The 25,743-nt window shown below is 42.3% G+C and overlaps 2 protein-coding genes across 5 annotated transcripts in view; both read left to right on the top strand.

Moving 5' to 3' along the window:
- The first annotated feature begins 128 nt into the window (after positions 1 to 128).
- atg9b (autophagy related 9B) lies at positions 129 to 12,706 on the top strand. Its single transcript, XM_068603598.1, has 13 exons — positions 129 to 819; positions 969 to 1,014; positions 1,382 to 1,444; positions 2,426 to 2,596; positions 4,329 to 4,470; positions 4,624 to 5,372; positions 5,805 to 5,958; positions 6,215 to 6,394; positions 6,518 to 6,763; positions 7,037 to 7,275; positions 7,416 to 7,509; positions 7,770 to 7,854; positions 8,596 to 12,706. The coding sequence occupies exons 1-13, from the start codon at positions 711 to 713 to the stop codon at positions 8,739 to 8,741; spliced, it is 2,424 nt and encodes an 807-aa protein (XP_068459699.1). The 5' UTR covers positions 129 to 710; the 3' UTR covers positions 8,742 to 12,706.
- A 491-nt stretch (positions 12,707 to 13,197) lies between these two features.
- Positions 13,198 to 25,743, top strand: part of obscnb (obscurin, cytoskeletal calmodulin and titin-interacting RhoGEF b) — a 52,361-nt gene continuing 39,815 nt past the window's right edge. For 3 of the 4 annotated variants that reach the window (XM_068603531.1, XM_068603514.1, XM_068603540.1), the window contains exons 1-16: positions 15,415 to 15,656; positions 16,673 to 17,777; positions 19,754 to 20,023; positions 20,120 to 20,380; positions 20,559 to 20,864; positions 20,957 to 21,223; positions 21,400 to 21,506; positions 21,944 to 22,112; positions 22,567 to 22,842; positions 22,932 to 23,213; positions 23,498 to 23,773; positions 23,858 to 24,133; positions 24,256 to 24,537; positions 24,640 to 24,921; positions 25,067 to 25,342; positions 25,432 to 25,704. In XM_068603531.1, the coding sequence (XP_068459632.1) occupies positions 16,682 to 17,777; positions 19,754 to 20,023; positions 20,120 to 20,380; positions 20,559 to 20,864; positions 20,957 to 21,223; positions 21,400 to 21,506; positions 21,944 to 22,112; positions 22,567 to 22,842; positions 22,932 to 23,213; positions 23,498 to 23,773; positions 23,858 to 24,133; positions 24,256 to 24,537; positions 24,640 to 24,921; positions 25,067 to 25,342; positions 25,432 to 25,704 (4,699 nt within the window). In that variant the 5' untranslated portion in view covers positions 15,415 to 15,656; positions 16,673 to 16,681. Of the gene's footprint in view, positions 13,301 to 13,441; positions 13,643 to 15,414; positions 15,657 to 16,672; positions 17,778 to 19,753; positions 20,024 to 20,119; positions 20,381 to 20,558; positions 20,865 to 20,956; positions 21,224 to 21,399; positions 21,507 to 21,943; positions 22,113 to 22,566; positions 22,843 to 22,931; positions 23,214 to 23,497; positions 23,774 to 23,857; positions 24,134 to 24,255; positions 24,538 to 24,639; positions 24,922 to 25,066; positions 25,343 to 25,431; positions 25,705 to 25,743 lie in introns of those variants that run through there. The other variant, XM_068603523.1, reaches the window with a different exon arrangement.

Raw genomic sequence — 25,743 nt, 5'->3', positions numbered from 1 at the left:
CGCGACAAAAGACGACTTTTTGGGGGGAAAACGTAAGAAAACTACAATTCACACCCGGAAATGACGTCCATTGAAACGGACGTGACGCCAATGACGTTTTGTTGACATATATTTGCGAAAGACAAAAACAGTAGACTCACACACACACACTGGGGTATTTTTGGAAATCAAATAACGGACCTAGCGAAAAAAAAAACGAAGACCAACGTGTAGTTGTGAGGTAAACGTAGTCGCGTACGTAAAACGAGCTCTTGGTCAAGGTTGGACTACCGAGGAAAGACGAAAGAAGACATCCTCAGCCTCAGCAGCAGACAGACGGACCAAGTTGGGGACAAAAACAAACCGTTTCCCTCGGACTGCATGAGTGGCTGAATCATTCACAGGCTAACCAACAAGCAGTGGAGTTAGGTTGTGACATTAAACGACGGCGAGCAACACCCGGCACTTACCCCGCCGACGCTTTGCGCACTTAATTACCAACTGCCACTTTTGTGTGTACGAGTTACGCCAGCGGTGACCGTCAGACCAGAGAGTTAGCGAGCTAGCATTAGCTTTTAGCTAACTGTATCCTGATTTCAACTGCTTGAGCTTGCTGCGGGAGCTAGCTCCAGATATGTAGCCGAGTTTACGAGACTGCTTTCGTTTATTTTTTTGTGTTCACTACAAGTGTGCTCGTCTGCTGAAAAGTGACCTCGAGAATGTGAAGCACAATGGCTAACTTTGAAGCTTACCAGGAGTATCAGAGAATTGAGGACTTCGAGGAGGACTCGCCACCAGGAGAGGACGATTTACTGGTGCACGTGCCAGAAGGCCTAAAAGGTAAACATGTTATGACTGCTGAAGTATGATATATTTGATTTAATAGCTGTCAGAATGCACGCGGTGAGTTTGCACATAATAAGTGCGCTAGTTTACACATAAACATGTGTAACAGGATCAAAGTGATAATGTTCTTGTTTATTTTGCAGAATCATGGCACCATATCAAGAACCTGGATAACTTCTTCAAAAGGATATCCTTTTAAATTATAGTATTGTTAAGTAGGAGATGTGTCAACGTTTACTGTCTTTGCATAATGATACTGGCACCATGCCATGCTGACACAGACCCATTAGGATACTGGTCAGTCGTCATATTTAGATTCTGTTGAAAGTGTTTACTTCGCGGCTGCCACGTGCTTTTACAGTGGTACTTAAGGGATAAGTGGGAAGAGACATTTCTTGGGATTTGATTTTCCTTGAGTTTGACTATTGATATGTCTGTGATATCGTATGTTGTCCTGCTGATTCTTTGTGCTTAATCAATGTATTTTCAGAGACTGACCAAGTGTAAGGCTTTGTTTGATGCTATTTCAGATTTTCCTTAACCATCTTGTCCACATCTATCATTTCCATCAAAAGAATGGCTTTGCTTGTATGATGTTATCAGAGTTCTTTGAACTTATGTAAGTAACAAAACACTGAGTTCAGATGCCTATAGGTATCTACATCATGAGACACTGTGATATGTTTGTACTTAAAACCATTAGTTACGGTGTGCAGTTCCAACAGGACACATGGGCCGTGTTTACGTCACTGGTAATATAGCCCGTGTTGTTATTATGGCAGTTACGTGTGCCCCAGGCTTCAGCAAGAACAAGTTCAGCCAGATGATTTCAAAATCTGTACTTAGAAGTTCTTGTGAAATAATTTCCCCACACTAAACACATACATTTTGATTATTACTTTACTTGATATACACTTTGGTACCTTTTTAGTATTAGTATCACCTGTTTTGGAGCATTTCTGCTGGTATAACTTATTTGGTTCTCCTTAATCGCATCAAAAGGCCAATGTGTCAGCACAACCTACTGATTAATTTCTGTTTGTGATAGCTGAGATACGTTTTTGTTATTACCAGTAACCTATCTCGGTTATTAGGTCTAGTGTTTGTGACATTTGGGCCATTAGACCAACATCAGGTCCACATATCAACCTAAGATTTGTGTGTTTAATCCTTAACTGCCATCCAATATTTCCATGTTACTATGGCAGTGTAGAGTTACACAAGTAGTGTCTGTCAGACTAACAAGCTAGAAAGCTAGTGTTGGCAGTATATAGCATTACCTGTATTTGTACTACTTGATTTGCTGAGTAGCCAGCTCAATAATGTAGCTGAGGTTGTTGCATACAGTGTTCACTACAACTTGTTCGTCAGTTCGGGGGGAACCTGTGGGGGAAATCTATCACATGTAATTGCAGAGAGCACAGAATGATCAGTGGCTTAGAAGTGAAATATAGTCCCTTATCTTTATTCTTAAGGAACTGTAAAGCAATGTTAGTTTCTTTTTTTCATTGTTAGTAGTTTGAGTATTCTTCTTTTGTTTTGTTTGAATCTTAGTCACAATGCCTAATTTCTTTTTTCTTTGTTCATCTTGTCCAAACAGTCAGTTGTTGTTTGTTGTCACGTTCACAACGTTCCTTGTCAACTGCGTGGAGTATGATGTCCTGTTTGCCAATCGAGTGGTCAACCACACCGGGCCGGGCCAGAACCCCTTGGACAGGAACAAGGTCACTATTACAGATGCCATCCTCCCTAGTCAACAGTGCACTCAGAGGTAATCTTGTTTAATACAGGTTTATGAACACCTTTAGGCTGTGAAAGGGATTTTTTTTTCTTTGGGGGCAAAATGAGTAGAAACGTCAAGGTGAATTAATTGAAAAGGCTAAACAGTCACTTTACATGATGTGCCCATCCTCTCATTCCAGACAGTTTGATTAGATGCTTTGTTCTCAAGCAGACATAGTCTTGGATATTATTAGAGCCCCTTTAGAGACAAGCCTTCAGAGGGTTTTCATTTGTCTGGTTTATTACGGTTGTAATCAGACTTTCAGACTTAATTTCTTATTGGATAGTGGCAAATGTGGCTCCAGACTGCAAGATACAGTCACATTCGCATGGAAAGAATATGAAACAGTAGACTATTTAGTGTCCTGTGGGGTTCTTGATTTAATGGTGGGCAATGTCTCTTTAAGCTCCATTAATAACTGTCAAGCACTCTAAGCAGTGGTCTTAGCAGAAACTGTCTTTTATGAGTATTCATTGCTTGTTTTTATTCTTAAACTGTTTTCCCAAAAGAAGAAACTTGAACGCTCATCTGAATTATTACAATGTGACCCAAATGTTACATTTTTATTATCCTTTTGAAGACGTCTGCCGAATTAAACATTGATTTTGGGAAAAGGTGTTAATGCCAGTGGTAATAGCAGATTATAAACTAAGTGACTGATGTCTCTTTCTATGAAATGTTTTTCTTTCTCAGTCCTGTCGTTTGTTTGAACCCGAGATTGGTAGCTTTGAGTTGCCTCATTCCTATAACTGATGGAGGAAAGTATTTGTGTACTGTGTTGAGACTGGCTTTAGGGAACAGGACAGTGTAATTGATAGCTTTGGTGAGGTATAACTGTCCAGTCGAGATACTGACAACTCGGCAGAGCCAGAAAGCTGACAACCATATGACGCCTCTCTGGCTGAAAGGCACAGACCCTCTCCAACTTCATGTTGTTGATTTCTTCCAAACTGTAGCTTTGCCTGTGCTCGTTATCTCCAGCTTGTCTAATAAGCATCTCTCATTAATTGGTTCCTTGATTCTGATTGTGGCTCAATAGTCATTTGTATCAAAGTCGGTGACGTAAAACCGCTTCAAGTTCTAATTTAGGAACAACTTGTTCCACAGTTTGGAACCTCTCGGTCTACCTCGAACGATCATAATTTCTCTAATTTCCATTTTAAAACCAGATGCTTGTCCTGAAAACATTCTCATATTTTGTTTATTTCAGCTGAAACTTAACTGATGTGAAAGGTCAAAGAAACGATAACAGCTTTAATAATAGCAAATGACTAACTAATGCCAGTGTGTTCTGTATTTTCACGTCTAATACTTGGAGGATTATTTCAGGGAACTAATTAAGCATGTTGTCTCCCACACAGCCTGTAAACAAGAGTTGCATTACAACATACCCTGGTCAATTTACAATGTTATAAGAGGAGAGGGGGTGTAATATGGGTGCCCACTATAGATGTTATTCTGAATCCCTGATTTCAAATTAGCCTCCCCTGCACCACTTTGTCAAGATATTTATTGCCATGCTATCTTTCCATCCCCTTCTGAATATCATATGAGCATTGAAGCTCTTACTGTAAATGTCCTGACAAGACTGTAAGTAACATTTAACTGGTCCCCCACGATTGAATATGTATTATCTACCATGTCTGAAGGTCCGAAATCCATTCCTCAAACGGATAACTACAGACTACCATTTCTGAAAGAGGCTTTTGTTTGTATCCAGGATTCAAGAGAACAGTTGGATCATATTCCTTCTCATCACGGCAGCCATCTTCTGGATCTATCGACTTGTCAAAGTCTTTTGCAATGTTCTTAGCTACTGGGAGATCAGGCAGTTCTACATCAAAGCACTGAAGATCAGAATGGTAAGTGCCACACGTGGAAACCTTTTTATTATCACACTATCACAATCTTGTGACAAATGTCTTATGATAAAACTATGAAGAAATCCATGTTGTCATACGTTGTCTCTGTGGTATTCATCAGCTTACTTTGTGCTCCTTGCCACCTTGTCCCAGGATGAACTATGCAACTTCACATGGCAGGAAGTCCAGGACCGCCTCATCAGCCTGCAACGAGAACAGCAAATGTGCATACACAAGAAAGAGCTGACTGAACTTGATATCTATCACCGCATTCTGCGATTCAAGAACTACATGGTGGCCATGATAAACAAATCGCTTCTGCCGGTGCAGCTGCAGCTCCCCCTGCTGGGCAACGTGGTGTTCCTCACCCAGGGCCTCAAGTACAACTTTGAGCTCATCCTCTTCTGGGGTCCTGGCTCTCTGTTTCAGAATAAGTGGAACCTGCACCCCAAGTACAAGCGGAACGGAAACCGCCTCGAGCTCGCGCAGCAGCTCAGTAGAGTCATCCTGTTGATGGGTTTGGCCAACTTGCTGCTATGTCCCTTCATCCTGGTGTGGCAGGTGCTCTACGCTTTCTTCAGCTACACCGAAGTGATCCGCAGGGAGCCTGGAAGTCTGGGTGCGCGACGCTGGTCCCTGTTTGGCCGTTTGTACCTGCGGCACTTCAACGAGCTGGACCACGAGCTGCATGGACGTTTAGGCCGTGGCTACAAACCCACGTCCAAATACATGAACTCCTTTACGTCGCCAGTGCTGACTGTGCTCGCTCAGAACTTCGCCTTCTTCTCAGGCTCAATTTTGGCCGTGCTCATTGCACTGACGGTGTATGACGAGGATGTTCTGACAGTGCAGCACATTCTGACCGCCATCACAGTGCTGGGAGTGGTCATCACTATCGCCAGGTGAGTTTTCAGAGCCATGTTTATTATTTATTTTACTTGGGCCATTTCAGCATTGCTATTGGTAGCTTTTAAAATTCAGCAAGCTCTCTGCACTTTGAATTTATCTTGGTGTTTATATCATGTTATACAGACAACTGTAGACGATGACTTTCAATGCGTTCTATATTTTTAGTAATTGTTTTGATCTTTATTCAATTTGGAGTAAATAGTTCCTTTCAATATTTTTTTTAATTGTTGTTGAGAAGCTTTTTTCAAGTTGTGGAAGTAAGTCAATTTTAGAGGAAATGGACATTTGAAAGGCCTCCTTTGCCTCCTAATCCGTAACAGAATTTCAGTCAATTATATAACTGTATTGGACAAAACTATCCTGCCTTCCTCATTTGTTGTTTAACTGTTGAGAAATGTACATACTTTGTACCTGTCCCACACCAGGTCCTTCATCCCGGATGAGCATATGGTGTGGTGTCCAGAACAGCTGCTGCAGTGTATGCTGGCACACATTCACTACATGCCAGACCACTGGAGGGGCAATGCTAACAAGAGCGAGACCCGTGACGAGGTGGCACAGCTGTTCCAATACAAAGCGGTGAGCAATGGAGGAACTTTGTGGTTCGGATCGTATTTGTCATGGTCTAAACTAAAGTTATGGTTGAGTTTAATGATCCATAACGTAGCACCTGATCACTGAAGAGACATTGTAAGACTGGATTCAGTCTCATAGTACAATAACTTTAGTTATTGTCACATTTAAATATATTCATACTCTTATTGGATTACATGTATAAAAGAAATAAATTCCAAATTGGATTATGCGTGATCTGCATTTTCTCTGTCCAAATCAGGTGTTCATCTTGGAGGAGTTGCTCAGTCCGATCGTCACACCCTTCATTCTCATCTTCCACCTGAGGAATAAGTCTCTCGAGATCATTGATTTCTTCAGAAACTTCACTGTGGAAGTGGTTGGAGTCGGAGACATCTGTTCCTTTGCGCAGATGGACATCAGGCGCCATGGAAATCCAACGGTAAGATTCTCCATAGAATTCAAGCCCAGTTCATTAGAGTTTCTCAAACTGTCAATGTCTGACTCTTGACAGCAAAGTGTGATGTTGATGTTTGAATTGAGATGTCTGTCAATCTTCTTGCAGTGGCTGTCGGAGGGCCAGACGGAGGCATCCATATACCAACAAGCTGAAAATGGCAAGACAGAGTTGTCACTTATGCATTTCACCATTAAGAACCCACGCTGGCAGCCGCCTCAGGAGAGCTCCGTGTTTATCAGCCACCTGAAGGAAAAGGTGCAGCACGATGCACAGGGCGGCCCCTCCACCCAGCTGCTGCTCTCTGAGGCTCCTCTTTGCACCTCGCTGCATTCTAACGAGTCTGGCACTGGGGTAAGAGCCGCCCACCCCCTGAGGATCACACAAATAGCATGTACCCCACATGAACATGTCATGTTAACCAAATTGCCAACTGCGCAAATGTTAACAATGAATATTCATCGCCACAAGATATTGAAATAACTCCAGAATAGATTTCTTTGCATAAACTATTTATCCACAAACATTTAGCTGTTTTATCTGAAAACATAGTTTATTTTGTTTTCTTTTCAATTGCAATATAATCATATTTACTTTGTGGCTCTGTGTTGACCTTTTTGTTTCCAGCCTGATAATCTGCTGGCCAGTGTCCTGGCACACCCCATCCTAACTGCGTCTGGCCTACAAGGGCGAGACCATCGCTTCATCCCACCGAGCACAGCCGCTTCTGCTGCTGCCAGTGTCCTCGCCTCTTTGTCCACCTCTCAGCTCCCGCACACCAGCCGCGGCCGCTCCCATGGCCTCCTGCCCTCATCCGTCCACCCCGAAAGCACCATGTACCGCAGCGACCGCACCGTCATTGACAGGTATTTCCCACCCATTACACATTGTCCAGTCCATTATTTACACACTGCAGCCGGAAACAGTGTTTGTTTGAATCAGTCAGTAAATGCAGATGTTTGTCATCAGCTTTGGTTCACATGTTTTTTTTTCTCTTTTTTCTCAGCATGTCTACCAGTGACTCTCACATCCGGAGCAATACACTGCTCACAGAGTTTGCTTCGGCAGAGATGAGTCTTCATGCCATCTACATGCACGAGGTAAATTCCTGGCTGCAGGCCCTACAGTTGACATGAATATATTCATCCTCCTTTTCTCTGTTGTGTGATACTCTACAAAAGGTAACTTTTGATTTGTGTTCGGCATGAATTCATGTCGCTTATAAAGGATTTCAACCGTGACCAGTTTTTATTGTCAAAGAAAAGATAGTTTTCGGTGTGGAGTAACACTTTTCAGTATCCCTTGTAAGTCACTGTGCTGTGCTGTTCTGCTGTACATTGACAACTGATTGTCTGTCCAGCTCCACCAGCAGACCTCCCACCCACAGAGAACTTCTGGGCAGTGGCAGAACCCAGTGCCAATGAGAGATCTGCACACAAATGCTGGTAAATGAAAATCCTGATTTTTGAATAACCTTGTAAAACGGAACTACAGCTGAAAAGAAAGTGGCAAGTTAAATGCGGTGTGCATATTTAAGACCTGCATTGTATCATTCTTTTGGATATTAACATTGAATCTAATGACTGGCAAGAGGACAGCTTGTCGTGCTGAAATCACGGTCATGACCTGAGTCTGCAGAACTTAATTACACAATCCATTCAGAACAAGAACTGCAAGTTGAGCAGAGCCATGGAGGACTTTAGAATAAACTCCAACAGTTTTTAGAAGCAGTTATGCCTGCTTTAATGTTTGTCAGACTTACCTGATCTTGAATAGTAATGTAGTACAAAAACCAACTGACATCAATAACATAAATGCAAATATTACACTTATTACATGTTTCAAATAATTTCAAGTTCATTATTCCAACTATAGTGAAATGAATGGAGACCAATGACTGAAAGGTGAAAAAACACATAAGTATATTCAGTGATTTTAGCACTAGTAAATTGGCTAAAACATGCCAAATCTTGAAATTGCATTATTTATTTTTAATGATGGACAGCAGTCTGTACATTTGCCGGAGAACCGGCCTTTTTGAAGGCTTTAACATATTTCAGTGAAACACTGAATATCAGATGCGATTTAGATTGAAATGTTTTAATTATTTCCCTTCCTGTAATTCCTCCGTATTAACGAGACTCTGGTTGAGGAAGACTCTGACCTCGTATTAACACTCTTATCAGGTTTCCAGACAAACAGCCTTTCCATGCCTGCCCCTGTCCACCTCGGTGGCTGGCAAGAGGAGGAAGAGGAGGAAGAGGAGAAGGAAGATGATCAGGAGATTAATAATGGATCTACTCCAAAACAGGCAACGGGGAGTAGTTGTTGAAGTGCCTTATGTCATAAGGTATATGCTCTCTTTTGAACTCCGTGGTATGACACATGTCTACGATCTATGCTTTGTGGTTCTGTTTCCTGTGTGTTGGTTGAACCGAACAACAATGGCCTTTTATCCTACAAGGGATACATCGCCATGTTAATTTCTCCTCTCTCTCTCTTGCTTTTTTTTTTTTAAATAGTGTTTACATTTTTTTCTTCTTCTATGAACATTGTGGCCTTAGATGATCTTCATGGAGAATTTTAGCATGGACCTTTAAAACATTATTCAGCGTTTTGTTTTCGGAGGGGGCTCATTGAATAACCACTGATCTGCACCTCCGCGCCTCATCCTGTCACATCAGGCAGACTATGGCATCAGGGAAACCATACGTCTTCCGTCCGATCCATGTCGACTTTGTCATAAACAAAATAAATGTACAGGCGAACTTTGTGGGAAGAGGCAGAGAGACATTATAGCGTATTCATAGGATCACTGTGCGAAAAAGGAGGGCAAGAGAATCATTGAAGTATTTGTGCAGCAAAAAGATTCACGGCGTCTAATTTAAGTTTCTCACAGAGGGACGATCTGTGCGACAGAGACTGCAAATCATATTGTAGCCACCTGAACAATTTTGATCACCGGAAAAAGATTATTCAATATTTCAAGTTGTGTTGTTTTAACCCTTGTGATTTGTAAATACGCTTTTGCATCTTAGTTATCCTTGGAAAAGTCCACATTTTTTACTACCAGAGCTTATCCTTGAAAAATATACCAAGTATTAAGTTGATAAAGAGCGGACTGTACAGAAGCTGAACTACTAAAACTCCTTGTGTACCTGGCGAAACAGATCTTTATTCCAGACTCACACACGCGTCGGTGCTGCTGTCTGTGTTTAGTGGTCCTAAATGCAGATTTTACTCAGTATTAATGTTTCTGGAGCTGATGTATCAGGAAACGGGACTGAAATCATGGGCCCCATAATACACCTGGCGTCAAAATCCCAATGCAGATATAAGATGTCTTTTAAGTCTATCTAAGCTGGACACAAAGTCAGCTTTATGCCTTAACACCCATTTACTAACATGTTTAAATCCTAGTTTCCGTATTACCTCAGTGGTGGTGAAGAAAACCTATTACTCTAATTAATACCTCTGCGGTGTAAATGCTCTTGTGTAAATATATATATATACAATATGGGGTTCTCCTTGCAGCTTGCAGATGCATCTTTTAACTGCATTTTGATTTTAATGGCATGTGTAAATGGAATCTGAGATGTTATTTCCTGCCCAGCAGATGTTTCAAGTCAAGCATTGTGGTCCCAGAAAGAGTGGGAAGGAATCTTTTTCTAAAGAACAAAACAGGGTGGTGTTGCTTTTGCAAATCTTTGCGCACATTAGCATTTTGTTTGCATCCTTTTTTTTAAACGCTCACACAAAAAAAAGAAAAAATGGAAATTCATCATAAGGGCTGATTTCAGAGTGTGCGCTGTTGTTCCTGCGGCTTTAGGTTTGAAAATGATATGGCTGCTCTCCTCTCAGTGTTGACTTTCAAAGTAAGAGCATGAGGAGGGGGAAAAAAAGCCTTTCCACAGTCTGCATCATGTGTTAGCTTTAGGTTTATTTATTACCTGTTGCCCCCAGATATTTAAGTGATTTATGTGTATTATTTATTTGGATAAATAAGATGTTTTGATTTTGTGAAATGATTTAATTAAGAAATTATTTTTAATGAAAAAAAAGAACAAGTCCCCCACCCACCCGTCCCACCACCATAAAAAAGTAGTAAAACATTTTTGGAATGATTTTTGGAATTCAGATAAAAAAGATGTTGTGAATGCAAAGATAACATGGGTCGCTGCATGAGTTTTTAATGTGATTTACACATGAAATAACATGGGACTAAATCAGCTTGTCGATTTGGTGCGCAAAAAAGATCTTTCCGCTCCTTTTTTTTTGTATCGCATTCTTCATCGATACCAGTAATATATATGTCGTCCTTCACAACTGCAAGACTTCAGAGGATACAGATGTCTTTGCCCTCTCAATGTTTAGAAACTATATGTATGTGGAAGGAATGCTTTTGGACACCTGTGTAATTATGCTAACATGAACTCTGAATTTTGCACTGACAGAATATTGCATTTTTTTCTCTCTTTTTCTTTCTTTTTTGTGTGTGTGTGTGTGTGTAAATATATACAATACTTGCATCAGTTACATTTCAGAAACTGCAGGTCTCAAAAGGGACACACTCGTTGTTTGTATATTAGCATCAGCACATATTGTATCGCTGTTGTGCACAGCAGACCCACCTGGAAATACTGTGGCCGATCACATACGGCCATTCTTACCTCTGGTCAGCAAAAGTTCACCCTGTAGTGGACGGTGTGTGTGTGTGTGTGTGTGTGTGTGTGTGTGTCTTTGTCACACTGTAATACGTGTACATCATGAGTGTTGTGGCCACTGTCCATTTGTGCAGTGCGTTTATGTCGTAGAGACACAGGACCTCAGCTTTGTGCGCAGAGTGGATTTCATTTGACCGTCTCCACATTCACACCTCACTGTCATGTTTGTCATTTTAATTTGAATCAGTGCCTTAGTATTAAGGATTAGCAATTGTTCTTTTTATAGAAGCCATTTCATGTAAACCATTTGATTTACTTCCACGGATTTAGCAGCACATACTATGTACAGTATTTTATTTTGGCAAGTCATTGTGTATAGCATCAAGTATGTAATGAAGTGGTGAATGTGGCTTGTGAGATGAGTCGTTTACTGATTTTGTGTCAGTCCATTGCATCCGACAGCACACTTCTTCTTATCCTGGTGGTTCGATTTGCACTGTCCTCAGCATCCTAAAGAAGCAGGAGTGTGCCTTGTAATTGCTGGTGTCATCACAGCCAACCTTCTCATCTTACTATGGTTTCCTATCCACTATATACACCAGTCTAACAATCACAGTGACTGGTAACAAGGTGCTAAGTTTTCATCCTGAAGTGTCGAATAAGTTTTAGGATGTGTTTCGGTTGTTTGTTTCACAGGTCTGTTTTGTTTGTTTTGTTCTGTAATCTAGGAAACACGAGTTGAAATATAAAACATGCCAAAATAACTTGTTTTCAGCACAGCTTTATAATATGGTGTTCTTCTGTGCGTTAGTAGAGAGGCAAATACATCTTATGTTGAGTGTTTTTAATCATTATATGTGTGGTTGATTATGCGATGTTCATTTGAAATAAAACTATATATTTAAATTTTCATTTCATTCAGTTTGTATTTGCGTTTCTAGTGTGCAGTGTCGACCTTTTGAGATTACAATGTGAAACATTTTCTTTCCAAGGTCTGTGTGTCTGACGCTGATGTATTTGTACTCATGCTTTTGTCCTTTTGAAACTATCTTGACTTTGGCGACTCATAGTGGTGGTATCAGAGAAGGCACTAAGTCAAAGTGTAACGTGTACAACAAACAAAACAATCAATCATTGATGAAAATAGTTAACCAAAACAATGATGTACCCAATGACGGCCATCTAAAAGAGCGAAAGAATGATGCATAGCGTATTTAACATGCGTGTGATTTCTATGTGTCTGATTTAATCTGATGAATCAGGATGTTTTTGTCTGTAGGTCTCGAACTCTTCTTCCACCTTCCCTTCCAAAAAAGGGAAGTTTTCTTCTTTAGACTTTATTTCCTGTACACGGACTTTATCTGTGTGTCTTCTGTGTGGCTCAGTCGCTCGCCGCCTCTTTTCTGATAGAGCGGCGTTATTTCACCGTTCACATCCATCCTCTCCTGTGCATAGCGGAGCAAAGACCTTTTGCTTTTCCACATTAGTAACACCTTTTTGATCTATTTCCCCTTTCTGGGTAGTTGAGCTGACTATTTATTTCATGGTTTTCTGCGTTGGCGTCTTATTGTACTCCGTGTTGTCCCACTTATACTCTGTCAATACTGTAAATGCTATCCACATTGTAAATAAACACCACATGCGTCTATTTTGAGACACACTATTTTGTCTCATCTGTTTATTTCTCCCTCCCGCCCCCCCATATCCAACCGGTTGTTATCATTGTTCAAGTCATCACCCGCACATTTTCGTGACGCCGACGCCCTTTGCTGTGTATTCTTGGCTATCTGTCCTCGGTGTCACTGACATTGGTCTCGCTTGTCGTCCGTCCGCTGTGTAAATGCTCTTTTGAGGTAACACCCGTGCGTTTCGGCTGTGAACATGATACAACCGTGACCTTATTCTTGAAATGCCTAAGAGGGCAGGTGAAAGGCAATGCAGGTCAGATATCGCAGAGTATACAATTGCAAATGTTCCGTGAAATTTGTCTCCTCACCAAGACATTTTTTATTTTTTTTTAACTTGTTGCTTTATAGCACAGCCAGGTGCCTGTCTGCTGCCCTCTGCTGTCTTGTGCTCAGGTGTTGGCTTGAGAACGACTGTTGGATCATTGCCAAATGTTGTGGAAAGACCACCCATGATATCATTTGCTGCTATTAACTGATTGGGCTTCAACAAATGCAGGCCAGAGAAAACCCAAAGATGGAGGAGAAAAAAACAATTGGAGGTATGTTAAAATAGAGTTTTATACAAATCAAACAGGCTAATATTATTTTCCTGTATAGTAATAACATGTATGGGTGAATGTGGCAAAGACACTGACGAAAGAGTTCTCTACACATTTTTGTTTTACTCAAATTGTTCTCAGTATTCTTTCAGGAGCACGGAAACCAAACCCAGTAGCCAGTACATGATGAAGCAGGGGCAAGTGGCAACAGTGGATTACTGTCTGCTAGAGTTTCGGGAAGTTTAAATCCGGGTCCAGGCGACCTGCTGCTGTCAGTCATCGGCACTGGGGGAAAGCCCACCAAGGAAATACCATGGAGGCCCAAGAATAGGGAAGAAAGGGGTAAGACTTGTTACCCATTGTTTTATAGAATAACATTAAATATAATTATACCTCTAAATATGTCGTAAAGTAGAGCACAATTAATGCCCTGCTATTTAACCTTTGCCCTGTCATGCCAAAACACATTCTAATCATTATGAAGATATTATGGGAGGTATACATTTAATGCATTCCTATATTTGAGGGCTTGTGCACACTATGAAGTCATAACTTAATTATGGGCCTGACCAGCCGGGTAAAGCAGCTGTCAACATGGTGGCGGTGGAGTACAATGTGTCGTTCAATCACACGTACATTCAATGTGTTGAGGTTTGACACATACTGCATACATGTACTGCATACATGTAGTAGGAAGAAACTGCTCGCAATAAAGGAAAGGTCATTCAGAAAATGGGCAGTTAGCAGAAATACAGAAGAGTCAGCAGGTTATGAGTCTCGCATTTGATTGCAATATTATGCATTGTTATTGTTTTGAAATTGTAAGAAATTATGCCAGATAGTCTACGTCCACTGTCGACAGGAGAAAGAGACAACACTATAAGGCTTAAAGGAAGACTTTCATTTATGGAAACATGATCGTTCGACGCGTATACAGTCTGATTAAAGGACTGATGTTAAGTTCATTTATTTGTGTTCACTGCAAAGATCCCAACAGGTGTTAGTCCAGCTGATCAAGTAGAAGAATAGGAAATTAGTCAAACCGGACAACTGGAAACACGACCAAAATAAAGTAGGAAGGCCAATGTTGTCTTCACATTCGACCACTTCAGATTGGAATCGGATCCGCTCGCACTCCAAACTGTGGTGAGCCAAAAGATCATGTAGCTACTGATGGAGGTGGCAAGAGATTCATGTGGTTAATTTTGTGTAATTATATGATGTATTATGTACTTTTACATAATAAAAGAAGCAACGCCACTTTGTAAAATTACTCAAATACAAGTTAAGATACATTGTATCATATCATTTTTGAATACTTTATATACTGTTGGTTAGTTTGATAGAGCTTTTACTTCTTAACCTCTTCAGTAAAAGTGCAATGTATTCAAATAATTAAATCAAAATAATGTATGCAATATATACTTTCATTTTTAACTACAAATACAAACGTATAAGTGCTGATTGTACAGAATGGCCCATTTCAGAATAATGTTTCTTGTATAATGTAATCAAATTATACATTTGAATGGTGCATCTGGTAAAGGTGGAAATGTACTGCTGGGTCATTACATCTATAATAACACGCCATTATGTGTATGTTAATTATTATATGAATTTGCAAAGTCAATATGCAGCTGTCAAACAGATGTGAAGTAGGAGGAATAAAGTAACAGAATTAATGAATAATTAAGTACTTGCATGTAGTTCTTAGTTACTTTTCATCACTTCAGCACAGTGGCATCAGTAACTCCAGCTGCCAGATAGTGGAGTAACCGTATAAAGTGTAGCATTAAAATTGGGGAAAAATACTACATAAGTCGTACAGTACTTGAGTAAATGTACTTCTTACTTTCCACCACTGCTGAAGGAATCCACTCCGCAGGTGTGTGACGCATTTTGGAAACTCAAGCAGCCTATTGTTCAGTGTTAATGGCTTGTATGACCTGGAGAGTGCAGCCAGCCCAGCAGAGGACAGGCCAGTCTGCTCTCCTCCCCGACCTCATCTCCTATCTCCTATCTCCTATCTCCTAAGTGTGGGACGAGTCTATTTTGGAAAGGAGGCTGCGCTAAAGTACGTACGTCAGCTTTTTGGCATCATGACGGACGAGGGAAGAAAGAAAAAAATAAGTCTCGTCAACCGCCCACTACAGGAGACCTCAAGGGGAGGGGGGTGTGTTCCACCATCCCGGATTTACAACCATTTCAAGGATATTTGAGCGCAAAGAAGACTTTTTTTGTGTGTGATATTGGAGTCGGAGCTTTCATTCGGAAATCTTGACGGCACAAGTGACGTTTTTTTTTTTTCGGTCACATGATTCAGCGCCCGTTTTACCTGAGTGGCTGAAGACTCAAGGTGAAAAAAGTCATTTTAGGCAGATACAAGAATGACGCTAATGAGGATCTCCTGCCAGAACTTGACCGTTAGAGCATATATATATATATTATATTTATTTAAATTTGAATTCGTAAGTCTCAGTGATGCACTTTCAGACCTGTGACGTTACGGGATTAAATCCGTGATTACAGCTGTTTGTGCGCCAGTTTTTCCGCCGTATTACAAACCCGCAAATTATACTAAATTCAATTCCAATGTTTACTTTGTAGACACAGAGAAAACAATGTATGTTTCTGAAGTGGAAGCTTTATCAAACAGCTGATATCCCTTTCGCTTCTAGAAATGGCAATGGGCAGAGACGGGCTCTGACAGCTGAGGTTATTTTTGGACAGGCGGACAGAGGTGACAAAGCTGGCAAATGTCAATCTTTGGAGAGGAACATATCTGTTCCGTTTGACCTTGTTCCGAGAGAATTCGTGTGTTGTTTGCGTTGTTAAAACAACTGTTTTCCCCCTGTAAGATAAAGTGCATGGCATGAAGTTAAGGCTGTATTGATGAATGTCTGCAGGGGCCATGTTGACTGACAGTTACTGCAACTGCCTGCCATAAATATGCCTATCTGGACTGTGGATTTATGTCTATTTTCATAGCGTAGCATATTTATAGAGTACACTTAACAAACTGTCACACCGCACAACGGGTTTGGGTTTATTTGACAGTGTGCGTCTCAGTCATTGAATGTAATATAACATGACTGAAAACCTTTTTTTTATTATGATACAAAATGTGGAGCCCAATTTGTTACAGTTCAGCAGAAATGTAATTTCCTCTAAACCTTTGATCAAATTCAATTATAAATTTAGCCTTTTATGCACTGTTCATAATTGAACCCTGAATACTAAACTAAATCAAACTAATATGTTGCTTTGCAAGCGATGGACATCACTAGAATGACTTAAAGGAACAAGACATTATACTTGTATACCCCGGCCCGGTACTGCATTGCAATATTCATCTTTTTTCTTTGAATACAGGAACCAACAATGGATAAAAACCTGTTCGGGGGAGTCCCCAGGTTTCTCACCCGCCCGAAGGCATTCTCGGTGTGCGCGGGCAAGGATGCCACGCTGAGCTGCACTATCGTGGGCAGCCCGACCCCTCTGATCACCTGGGAAAAGGACAAGCTGAAGCTGACATCTGGGGGGCGCTTCAAAACCGTGGAGGACGGCGATGTGTACCGCCTCACCGTCTACGACTTAACACTGGAGGACAGTGGCCAATTCATGTGTCGGGCCAAAAACAGTGTTGGGGAAGCGTACGCCGCCGTGACCCTCAAAGTGGCCCTGCCAAACGAGATGGCTCCGAGGGCCCCCGCGTTCATAGTTAAACCGACCTCTACGCGTGTGGGTTTGGGAGACGACGTTCTTTTCAACTGCCGGGTTGTAGCTTACCCTGACGCCAACTTTGAATGGGAGAAAGACGGCCGCTACCTGGGCGAGACCAACCGTATCAAGATCGTGTCCGACAGTGACGGCAGCATCTTGAAGATCCAAAGTGTGCGCAACCTGGACAGCGGCACCTACACCTGCAGGGCCCAGAACACTGTCGGCCGTGCGCACACTGCGGCGGCTCTTGTCGTGGACGCCCAGGATTCCCGCCACCTGGCCGCAGACAAAAACACCTCCCTCCTTTCTCACCTACAAAAGCGCAAGGAGGAAATGAAGCAGGACATCTCCATCTATCGCACCGAGGAAAGCAGGTCCTCCGTTTCTTCCTCCTCCTCCTCCTCCAAGGCCAAAGTCACCGATAGTTTGAGTTCTCTGAGTGGGGAACACGAGCTGAGGGCGTCCGCGCTGGCAAAGCTGCCCAAAGGTGTGTTCACCCGTACCTGCACAGTGACTGAAGGCAAGCACGCCAAACTCAGCTGCTTTGTGACGGGTCACCCTAAACCCCACATCATCTGGAGGAAGGACGGGAGCAACATCAGCGAGGGCCGCAGGCACGTCATCTACGAGGACCAAGCTGAGAACTTCATCCTCAAGATCCTGTACTGCAAGCAGAGCGATAACGGTCTCTACACCTGCAATGCGACCAACATGGCTGGCCAGACCTACAGCGCCGTGTTGGTCACAGTCAAAGGTAAGAGCGTCATGTATGAGGAAAATGCTCAACGCAATACAGTCGGTGATCCAGTTGTACACGCATTTTAGGAGAACCCTCTAGAAGCAAGCCATCATTTGAGACCAGGTCATGAATTATATTCATCATCTGTCAGCATGTGACATCACAGAGGCTGTGCCTCTGGGCCACTATATTCTGCATTTTCAGCATATATAAGGCAGGCATGATTACATGATTTCATTATTATTAACGAGTCTCGTGAAAAGTAACACTGTGTGTTTCACAGCCCCAGGACCTCAGCCCCCTAAATGATTTCTTAAAATAGCAGGGCACTGTAGTTTTTAGCAAACATTACTCAAACAGGACTATATCGAGCTGGGAGTTAATACCCTATTGGTGCTCTATGCCAGGATGGTGTATGTGGGATTTACTCAAAATAAACTACAGTGCCACAGTAAAGAAACGTGTCATCCAGTGCGTCAGTGTGGCTCGTTTATGAGTCTTATGTGTTTAATTGCAATATAAATGAAGGTACAGAGGAATATGTTCGTAGGATGAACTCATTTTGAGCAACTGCACTACTGTACTTGTTTAAATCGATGTACCAGAGCCTCATTTAAACCTCTCAAAATGAGTGTGGCTTTTCACAACAAGGTTGAAGTTGTGCTCAACCTCCTGAAGTTCGGTGTTGAGTTGCATCTATTTTCTGCTGGCGACGAGTAGTTCACAGATGCTAAGATGGTCCCTCACTCACTGGGGCACATTGGCACCACCGTGAGTGACACTTCCTTTGGAAACTAATTGACCCGAGGGAAGAAACCGTAGGGATGTAGAATTCTGTTGGTATGTCTGATAATGAGAGCCGCCGTGCTACTGATGCATAGTTTATTGCTGGTGCCGGGAACTAGGACACATCTGATGTCTGCCTTGCAGGTTGTTAGTTTGCACAATTTAATGGGACTTTTTGCAGTGGAAAATATATATATTTTGATCTCCCGGTGGTCGCGTTTATCAATTTTACAATAAATACACAAAATACAGTATGGAATAAAAAAAACGGAATACATACAATAGGAAAATATAAATAGGCCGACAGCGAATTGTCACTACACTTATATACTGGTAGAATAACAATAGACATGGGAGAAAAAGTTGGCTTTTTCATTTCAACAATAGACAGAAACATTGTACTTTGTGTAATCTTTAAGTTTCTTTTGTTTTTATTCATCAATTAGAAATCAAACGAGCAGTCCTGATAGAAAGGGAGGTCAGTCATTTTCTTGGGAAGATAACCCAACGAAAGTATTTATTTTTTAACCACTTTTGTATGAGCAGTGTTTTCAGCAAGTAAAAAAAACAGCTGACTTTCCCTTTTTGGGATGAAGATTGCGAGATATAGTTTAATGTAAATATCACATTTATTTTACGTCGGTACTTTGATTGATTGATTGAACCGAGTGGACTTCTCCTGTAACTCACTATGGAGTTCCACGTGTTTTAACACTCGATTCCTTAAATGTTGGCTTGGATCCAAACGTGTGGATATGGATGCAGCTTGAAACTGTAACCCTCGTTTGTTCTAAACAAATACCAGTAACCTTTTTGATATTATTTCCCAAGTATGAAGCACATAATCTTTGTCATACTTAGCAGCAAGGTTTTAATGGATTTCCAACCATCCGGACATCCGTGTAACTGCCAGCCCTCGGCTTTAATAACTTAGATTTTTATCAAACATGTTTGCCCACATGTTCCTTTGTAAGAACTTTTAACAGAGTTGAATAGCCAAATTGCAGGTTTTTGGTGCTAAAATAAAATATACACATGTCCAATCTGTCTTTTAGGATTACTCGGGTCTGAACTAAAGATTAATGCAAAATTAATTTTGTAAACTGGTTGATTTTAAAGTACCGCATTTTGTGGGTCATACACTTGACATACACAAAACCAACAACCGCAAAACCTGAAGATGCTGTTATTTTTTGTTTTGTCAGAGCCGAAGGTGCCGTTCAGGAGGAAGCTTCAGGATGTGGAGGTTCAGGAGAAAACGTCAGCCACTCTGATGTGTGAGGTGCCGGTTACCGCCACCCAGGCCTCCTGGTTCATGGAGGAGACCCGGCTGCAGGAAAGTACCAAGTATTACATTGAGCAGGAAGGCACCCTGCGACGTCTCATCATACACAATGTCACCACCAACGACGACGGGGTTTATATCTGTGAGATGAAGGAGGGCAGTCGCACTGTTGCTGAGCTCACTGTCCTGGGTACGGGAACATCTTTATTTCCTAATAAATATAGTGTACAGGCATTACAATGGTATTACCAGTCTCTCCTAATGTCTGCTTCCTCTCATACCCCAGGCAACATAACAAAGAAACTTCCCCGGAGGACAGTGGTCCCCATCAGTGACACTGTCATCTTCTGTGTGGAGCTGGAGCATCCCTTCCCAGATGCTTACTGGACCCGCAACGGCGAGAAATTGAAGGAAGACTCCCGTATTTCCATTGCGTGTGTGCTCAGGCAATACACACTCACAATTCGAGATTGCCAGGCAGACGACTCAGGGGAGGTGGCCTTTGTGGCTGGAGACTGCAAGACCTCCACTCGGTTCTCTGTCACTGGTGAGGATGATGGGATGATGCCCGGGGTCTAATTCAGTTGTTGCATTTGCTCTGACTTGCTTAAAATGTGGTAATTGATGTTTAAATAACAAAACATCAAACTAAACTAATCAAACTTCGATCCCTCAGTACTGCTCTGATTATATAAACGACATGATCCTCACTTTTCCTGCTCTAGCTGCAAGGAAGCATCCTCCCGATCCCCCAGTCGATGCTGTGGTGCAGAACAAGACTAACTCCTCCGTCACCATCCAGTGGTCTCCTCCAGACAGCGACCGCCCCGTACCCATCAAGGGCTACATTGTGGAGAAGAAGAAGATTGGCACTCAGACATGGCAACGGTGCAATGCTGGGGCAACCATCATTGCAACAGAGATCACCGTCTGCAGCCTGACAGAAGAAGCCACCTACCAGTTCCGCATCTCTGCTATGAACGACTTTGGCCAAAGTGCCTACCTGGAGGTGCCCGGCAGCTTCTTCCTCGGTAAGACTGACGTCTCGTTTAGTCATTTAGTTAAGTGCCATTGTTGTACGCCTTCCAGTGTTCTTCTTCTCATTTCTGGTTTCCGTCTCCAGAACCCAGCGCTGAAATCAAGAAAGGCCTGTCGAACAGCGTCGCGGTCGCTGGGGAGGAGTTCTCTATCTCCGTGGAGCTGTCCGCTGTTTGTTCCGGCTTCTGGTCTCTAAATGGCCGCCTCCTGCGCAGTGGAGCGGACTACCTCATCACCAGGTCCAAGAACACGCACACTCTGCTCATCCGTGTCGTGACCATGGACATGACCGGGACTGAGGTCAAGTTTGTGGGGGGAGGCTCGCAAAGCACTTGCATCCTATCTGTGAAGGGTATGCACTCATACGGCACTCGAAAAAAAACTCTAAATGATAAACGTAAATTGTTGAACATTTGCTTTTCTGTATTAAAACCTTCATTGTTTGTAATTAAATGCCATTGGTATTTAATGTAATTCTTTGCAATAACAATACAATAAAGCCTTCTAACATGAACACTGTATTTTTAGCTCCTTCTGTTAGGTTCACCAACAAGTCAGATGTGCTGGAGGTGGTAATCTGCAGTGCTCAAGCCACTGCTCAGCTGACTGCTGAGGTGTCTGATTACGAAGCACAGGTTCGTGATGGGAACATACGTAACATATGTACCTGTTACTTCACAAGTATGCAGGGACAGAAAACAATCTTGATAATATGTGGAATTGAGTAGTATTTTTTTATGTGCTATTTTGTCCATTGTACCTTGAGTTGTAATTTGCAGAGAAGGATATTTCATATTAGTTAGCTTTGGCCTTCTTTTTTTATTGACAAATTTGCAGGGGGATATTCATAGGGAGATGAATTAGGCTAGTACAGTGTGCCACGTATCTTATTTCATGTTACTGGTACTTAGAATAGTCTTCAAAGGAGACACTTTTGTATTTGAGAACTTGTCAACACAAGTTGTCTGACTTGGCAAAACTTCACTATTAGTAGCTCTACTTGAGACAGATATTCAAGCACTCTTATTAACGCTACATTTAATTTTACTTTATCTGTTCTCTGTTTCTTCAGGTGGTTTGGATGAGGAATGGGCGGGAGGTGAAAATGGGAAAGAAGTATGAATACATGATCGTCGACCGCAAGAGGATCCTAATGGTCCACAACGTTACGGAGGAAGACGTTGGCATCTACGAGTGTGTTTTAGCTGACGACAAAATGTCCCTGAAACTCTCTCTTAAAGGTACACTCATCAGAAAAAGCAGTTTAACTTTATCGCAGAGCAAAGACACAATCTATCTGCCATTGATCGTGTGAATACTCTGCTCAGTGACAATATGATTGTGGAAAGGGATCTATCTGGCCTCAAGCCCACATGCAGACTCTCTCGTGATAAACTGAAATGTGACCTGCTGTGATGGCTGCAAGCATATGCTCATGAGCCATCAAATAGAGGAAAGAGCTATCTGTCACCATGTAATCAACTCTATGGTTACTCTGCTACACCAAGTCAGGGTCTTTCTAAACATGAGCTGCTCCGGTAATAAACATAAAGTTATACATTGGTAAAGGGCTTTACATTGTTGTGACAAAGATTTGACATGTACTGCTCTCCAATTATCTAACGCATATCTTAACTTCACAAATAATACATATAAAAAGTCATGCCTCAATTTCCATCTCTTTTTTTCTCTCAGATGAACCTGCCAAATTTCTGAACAAAGCCAGAGGTACCGTGGGAATGTCGCCGTCCCTTAAAGGAGACCTCGAGCTCAGCTGTGAGGTTTCTCCCGCCAGCGCGGCCGTTGTGTGGCGAAAAGATCAAGCGGAGATCACTGAGGACCAAAGAACCACCTTCATCTCCAAAGGGACTCAAAGGAAACTCATCATCAAGAACGCCAAGAAAATTGACGAAGGACATTACTCCTGCGAGACGGCGGCAGACAAAGTCACATTCCAGGTCAAGATAAAAGGTAAGCTGTGATATGAATCAATAATGTACTGCGCATCTTAGATTTTATGGTGTTATGATATACATTTCTTTACCTTATTTCTTTCTCAGAAACTCAAGCCGTAACCGCGTTCTCCAACAAGGAGTCGGTCCAGAAGGAAGTGAAAGCTACTCTCTCCCAGAAGGCCACTCTTAGTTGCAGTGTTTCAGATAGCAAAACAGAGGTGAAGTGGTATAAAGACGGCAAGTTGTTGATATCCAGTCGGACAATATACTCTGAAGTAAAAGACAATACTCGTCAGCTGGTGGTTGAAAAGGTGGAGAAGAGCGATGCTGGAGAGTATACATGCGAAGCCGGAGGGGATAAGCTGGTCTTCAAGATAACTGTGTCAGGTAGGACTGCTCGATTATTTAATGAACTTCAGTTTAAATCATTTTATGAAGTGTTTGTGAGCTACTGCATAAAGGTGATTTGAGTTGAGGACTTCAGAGTTTAGTTGCTACACATTTTATTCATATTGATCTGACAAATATCCCAAACAAGACTTGATGAGGTTTTCATAATTAGTGATGCCTTGAAGATTGCATATATTAGATGTCACTTATATGTTTCGGTCATTGCTTATCTTAACTGGGGCTCATAACAAGGCTGTGTTTCTCGTTTACATTACCCTCAGAAATTCAATCAGCCTTCTCCAACAAGGAGTCAGTCCAGAAGGAGGTGAAAGCCACTATCTCCCAGAAGGCCACGCTGAGCTGTGAGGTAGCTGACACCAAGACGGAGGTGAAATGGTACAAGGAAGGCAAGCTGCTGACTTCCAGTAAGACCATTCACACCGAGTCTAAAGGCAAGAGTCGCCAGCTGGTGGTCGATAGTGTGGAGAAGAAAGATGCTGGAGAGTACGTCTGTGAGGCCGGGACGGAGAAGTTGACTTTCAAGATGCACGTGGCAGGTAGGAGGAAGGTGAATTTAAACATAAAATACAAATATGAATTTATTGGATCTGATATTTTCTCCGTCGTACCTCCTCCATCAGAGGCCAAGTCATTCTTCTCCAACAAGGAGTCAATCCAGAAGGAGGTGAAAGCCACTCTCTCCCAGAAAGCCACTCTGAGCTGTGACGTCTCTGATTCCAAGACGGAGGTGAAATGGTACAAGGATGGCAAACTGTTGACTTCCAGCAAGACAACACACACAGAGTCGAGGGGTAAAAGTCGCCAGCTGGTGCTAGACAGCGTGGAGAAGAAGGATGTGGGAGAGTACACCTGTGAGGCCGGGACTGAGAAGCTGGTCTTCAAACTCCAGGTGGCAGGTAGGGCTGAACAGGCTTCCGGTATTTCTATTGATTTATGTACTTCGCAGGTCTTGTAGATGTTAACAAATCAATGGACAAGTAAAAAAGTTTGTAACCTGCATTGATGGTCTCCTCCACAGACACACAAGTCCAGTCTGCACTCTCTAACAAGGAGGCAGTCCAGAAGGACGTGAAAGCCATCCTCTCCCAGAAGGCCACTCTGAGTTGGGAGGTAGCCGATTCCAAGACCGAGGTGAAATGGTACAAGGATGGCAAGCTGCTGGCCACCAGTAAGGCAATCCATGCAGACTTGAAGGGCAAGAGTCGGGAGCTGGTGATAGACAGCGTGGAGAAGAAGGATGCTGGAGAGTACATGTGTGAAGCTGGGACGGAGAAGCTGGTCTTTAAATTACAAGTGGAAGGTAAGGAGAGCGTACTATGTTCAATAAATAAATACATGTTAATTTCATTGTATTGTGATGAAGGGGTGCAACATCATGACATTCTCCATTTTTATTTTGTAGAGATCCAATCCAAGTCATTCTTTTCCAACAAGGAGTCAGTCCAGAAGGAGGTGAAAGCCACTATCTCTCAGAAGGCCACGCTGAGCTGTGAGGTCGCCGACACCAAGACGGAGGTGAAATGGTACAAGGAAGGCAAGCTGCTGGCTTCCAGTAAGACCATTCACACCGAGTCTAAAGGCAAGAGTCGCCAGCTGGTGATCGATAGTGTGGAGAAGAAGGATGCTGGAGAGTACGTCTGTGAGGCCGGGACTGAGAAGTTGGCTTTCAAAATACAGGTGGCAGGTAGGAGGAACAAGATGGCAGAAAATATATTATTTGTTATGTAGCATTGTGTCTTTTTTCTATTGTGTTCCCCTGTTTGCAAGTCATTAAACTCATTGCAGCTGACATGCATGTTTTGTTATTTATTTTTTCATTTGCTCTGAAGAAGCCTCAGCTGGATTCTCCAACAAGGAGTCCGTCCAGAAGGAGGTGAAAGCTTTGATCTCCCAGAAAGCCACTCTGAGCTGTGAGGTTTCTGACACCAAGGCGGAGGTGAAGTGGTACAAGGATGGCAAGCTGCTGACTTCCAGCAAAGCAGTCCACATGGAGTGTAAGGGCAAGAGTCGTGAGCTGGTGATAGAAAAAATGGATAAAAAAGATGTCGGAGAATACACATGTGAGTCCGGAACAGAAAAGCTGGTATTTAAGATGCAGATGACAGGTAATATACATTTAAATATAACCATTTTTTTATGACACGGTTAATTCTCTGCACATGTCATTTAAAAATTAGCTCTTACTTCTCTTTAGATGCAGCTGTCAAGTTCCAGAAGACGCTTGTCAAGGACACATGTGTTGTTCAAGTTAGCGAAAAAGTAGTTTTGACCACCGAGCTGACCAAAGAGAGCGGGAGTGTTAAGTGGTTTAGAGAAGGTGTGGAGCTCAAGGAGGGCAGCAAGTACGAAATGAAAAAAGAGGGACTTTCTCGTACCCTGATAGTGAAATCCTCAGAATCCAAAGACACTGGAACATACACCTGTCAAACTGCCGATGACAAACTAGAGTTCAAAGTACAAGTTAAAGGCAAGTCACAGAAATGTTTAAAAATCTAAAAATTGCTGC

This window comes from Clinocottus analis, unplaced genomic scaffold (assembly GCF_023055335.1).
Source record: "Clinocottus analis isolate CAN_PGR_092001 unplaced genomic scaffold, fCliAna1.0.p SCAF_11, whole genome shotgun sequence".
NCBI lineage: Eukaryota > Metazoa > Chordata > Actinopteri > Perciformes > Cottidae > Clinocottus > Clinocottus analis.
Note: the sequence above shows the minus strand (reverse complement) of the source record. Positions and strands in the feature narration are given on the sequence as shown.

Bases quoted from the DNA above. Each gene is read 5' to 3' on its own strand.
- atg9b (XM_068603598.1), top strand. From the start codon at position 711: ATGGCTAACTTTGAAGCTTACCAGGAGTATCAGAGAATTGAGGACTTC. The intron at 820-968 runs GTAAACATGTTA...TTTATTTTGCAG, and splicing joins CGTGCCAGAAGGCCTAAAAG to AATCATGGCACCATATCAAG. The intron at 2,597-4,328 runs GTAATCTTGTTT...GTTTGTATCCAG, and splicing joins AGTCAACAGTGCACTCAGAG to GATTCAAGAGAACAGTTGGA.